This window comes from Aphanomyces astaci, assembly GCF_000520075.1.
Source record: "Aphanomyces astaci strain APO3 unplaced genomic scaffold supercont1.136, whole genome shotgun sequence".
Classification (NCBI taxonomy): Eukaryota; Oomycota; class Saprolegniomycetes; order Saprolegniales; family Verrucalvaceae; genus Aphanomyces; species Aphanomyces astaci.
The window spans coordinates 13,894-14,558 of NW_009798399.1; the positions used below are offsets into that span (position 1 = coordinate 13,894).

Sequence of the window (665 nt, forward strand, 5' to 3'; positions counted from 1 at the left end):
ATGCATTCCGCGACAGCGGCCAACACAACATCAAGTTGCGAAGCGCATGGCACGGCCCCTTTGCCGTCAAGAAAGTTGTCAGGCCGACTACATACACCCTCGACCTGCCACCAGCTTGGCAGATCCACCCAACCTTCTATGTAGGAAAACTCAAATTATACCTTACTCCTACAACTACCAGCGATGCAACGACGGAAGGCGGTCACTTGGACTCCGCGGCGGCTCATCCCCGAAGTCCTCCTCCGACTCCTCTGCCACTTGCCCATCCTCGGCCGATGACGCCGACTCCTGCTTCCATTCCCGCTTCACCGGGGCCGCCACCGGAACCGAAGGCGTCCCCACAACCACAGACGGGGCCTGCGGAGCCCCACAGTACCCCGCATCAGGTGGTCCGGCCGCCATCCGCGCTCCCCTCGGGTCGACATACCACGGGCTGCGGCGTTCAAGCCCCGCACGACGCTTCGACTCCTGAGTCGACTCTGCCGCCGTTCGCTTCGTCGGCGCCCCACTCGGAGCCGGTCTCGACCCCATCGCAAACCCCGGCAGTGCTTGGCGCACGTTGGGCACCCGCAGGCCGCCAGTACTTGATCCAAGACGGGCCAACTACAACATGGAGATCAGACGCAGCGACAAGAGCGTCCTTACCTCAAGAGCGCGCCGCATTC

The 665-nt window shown here is 63.0% G+C and overlaps 1 protein-coding gene across 1 annotated transcript; it reads right to left on the reverse strand.

Annotated features, from left to right (window-relative positions):
* Nucleotides 1-174: 174 nt before the first annotated feature.
* On the reverse strand, nt 175-663 carry H257_18090 (hypothetical protein; the record flags this gene model as incomplete). The annotated part of the gene is made up of 2 exons (XM_009847101.1): nt 175-603; nt 646-663. The coding sequence occupies 2 exons, from the start codon at nt 661-663 to the stop codon at nt 175-177; spliced, it is 447 nt and encodes a 148-aa protein (XP_009845403.1).
* Between the last annotated feature and the right edge of the window lie 2 nt (nt 664-665).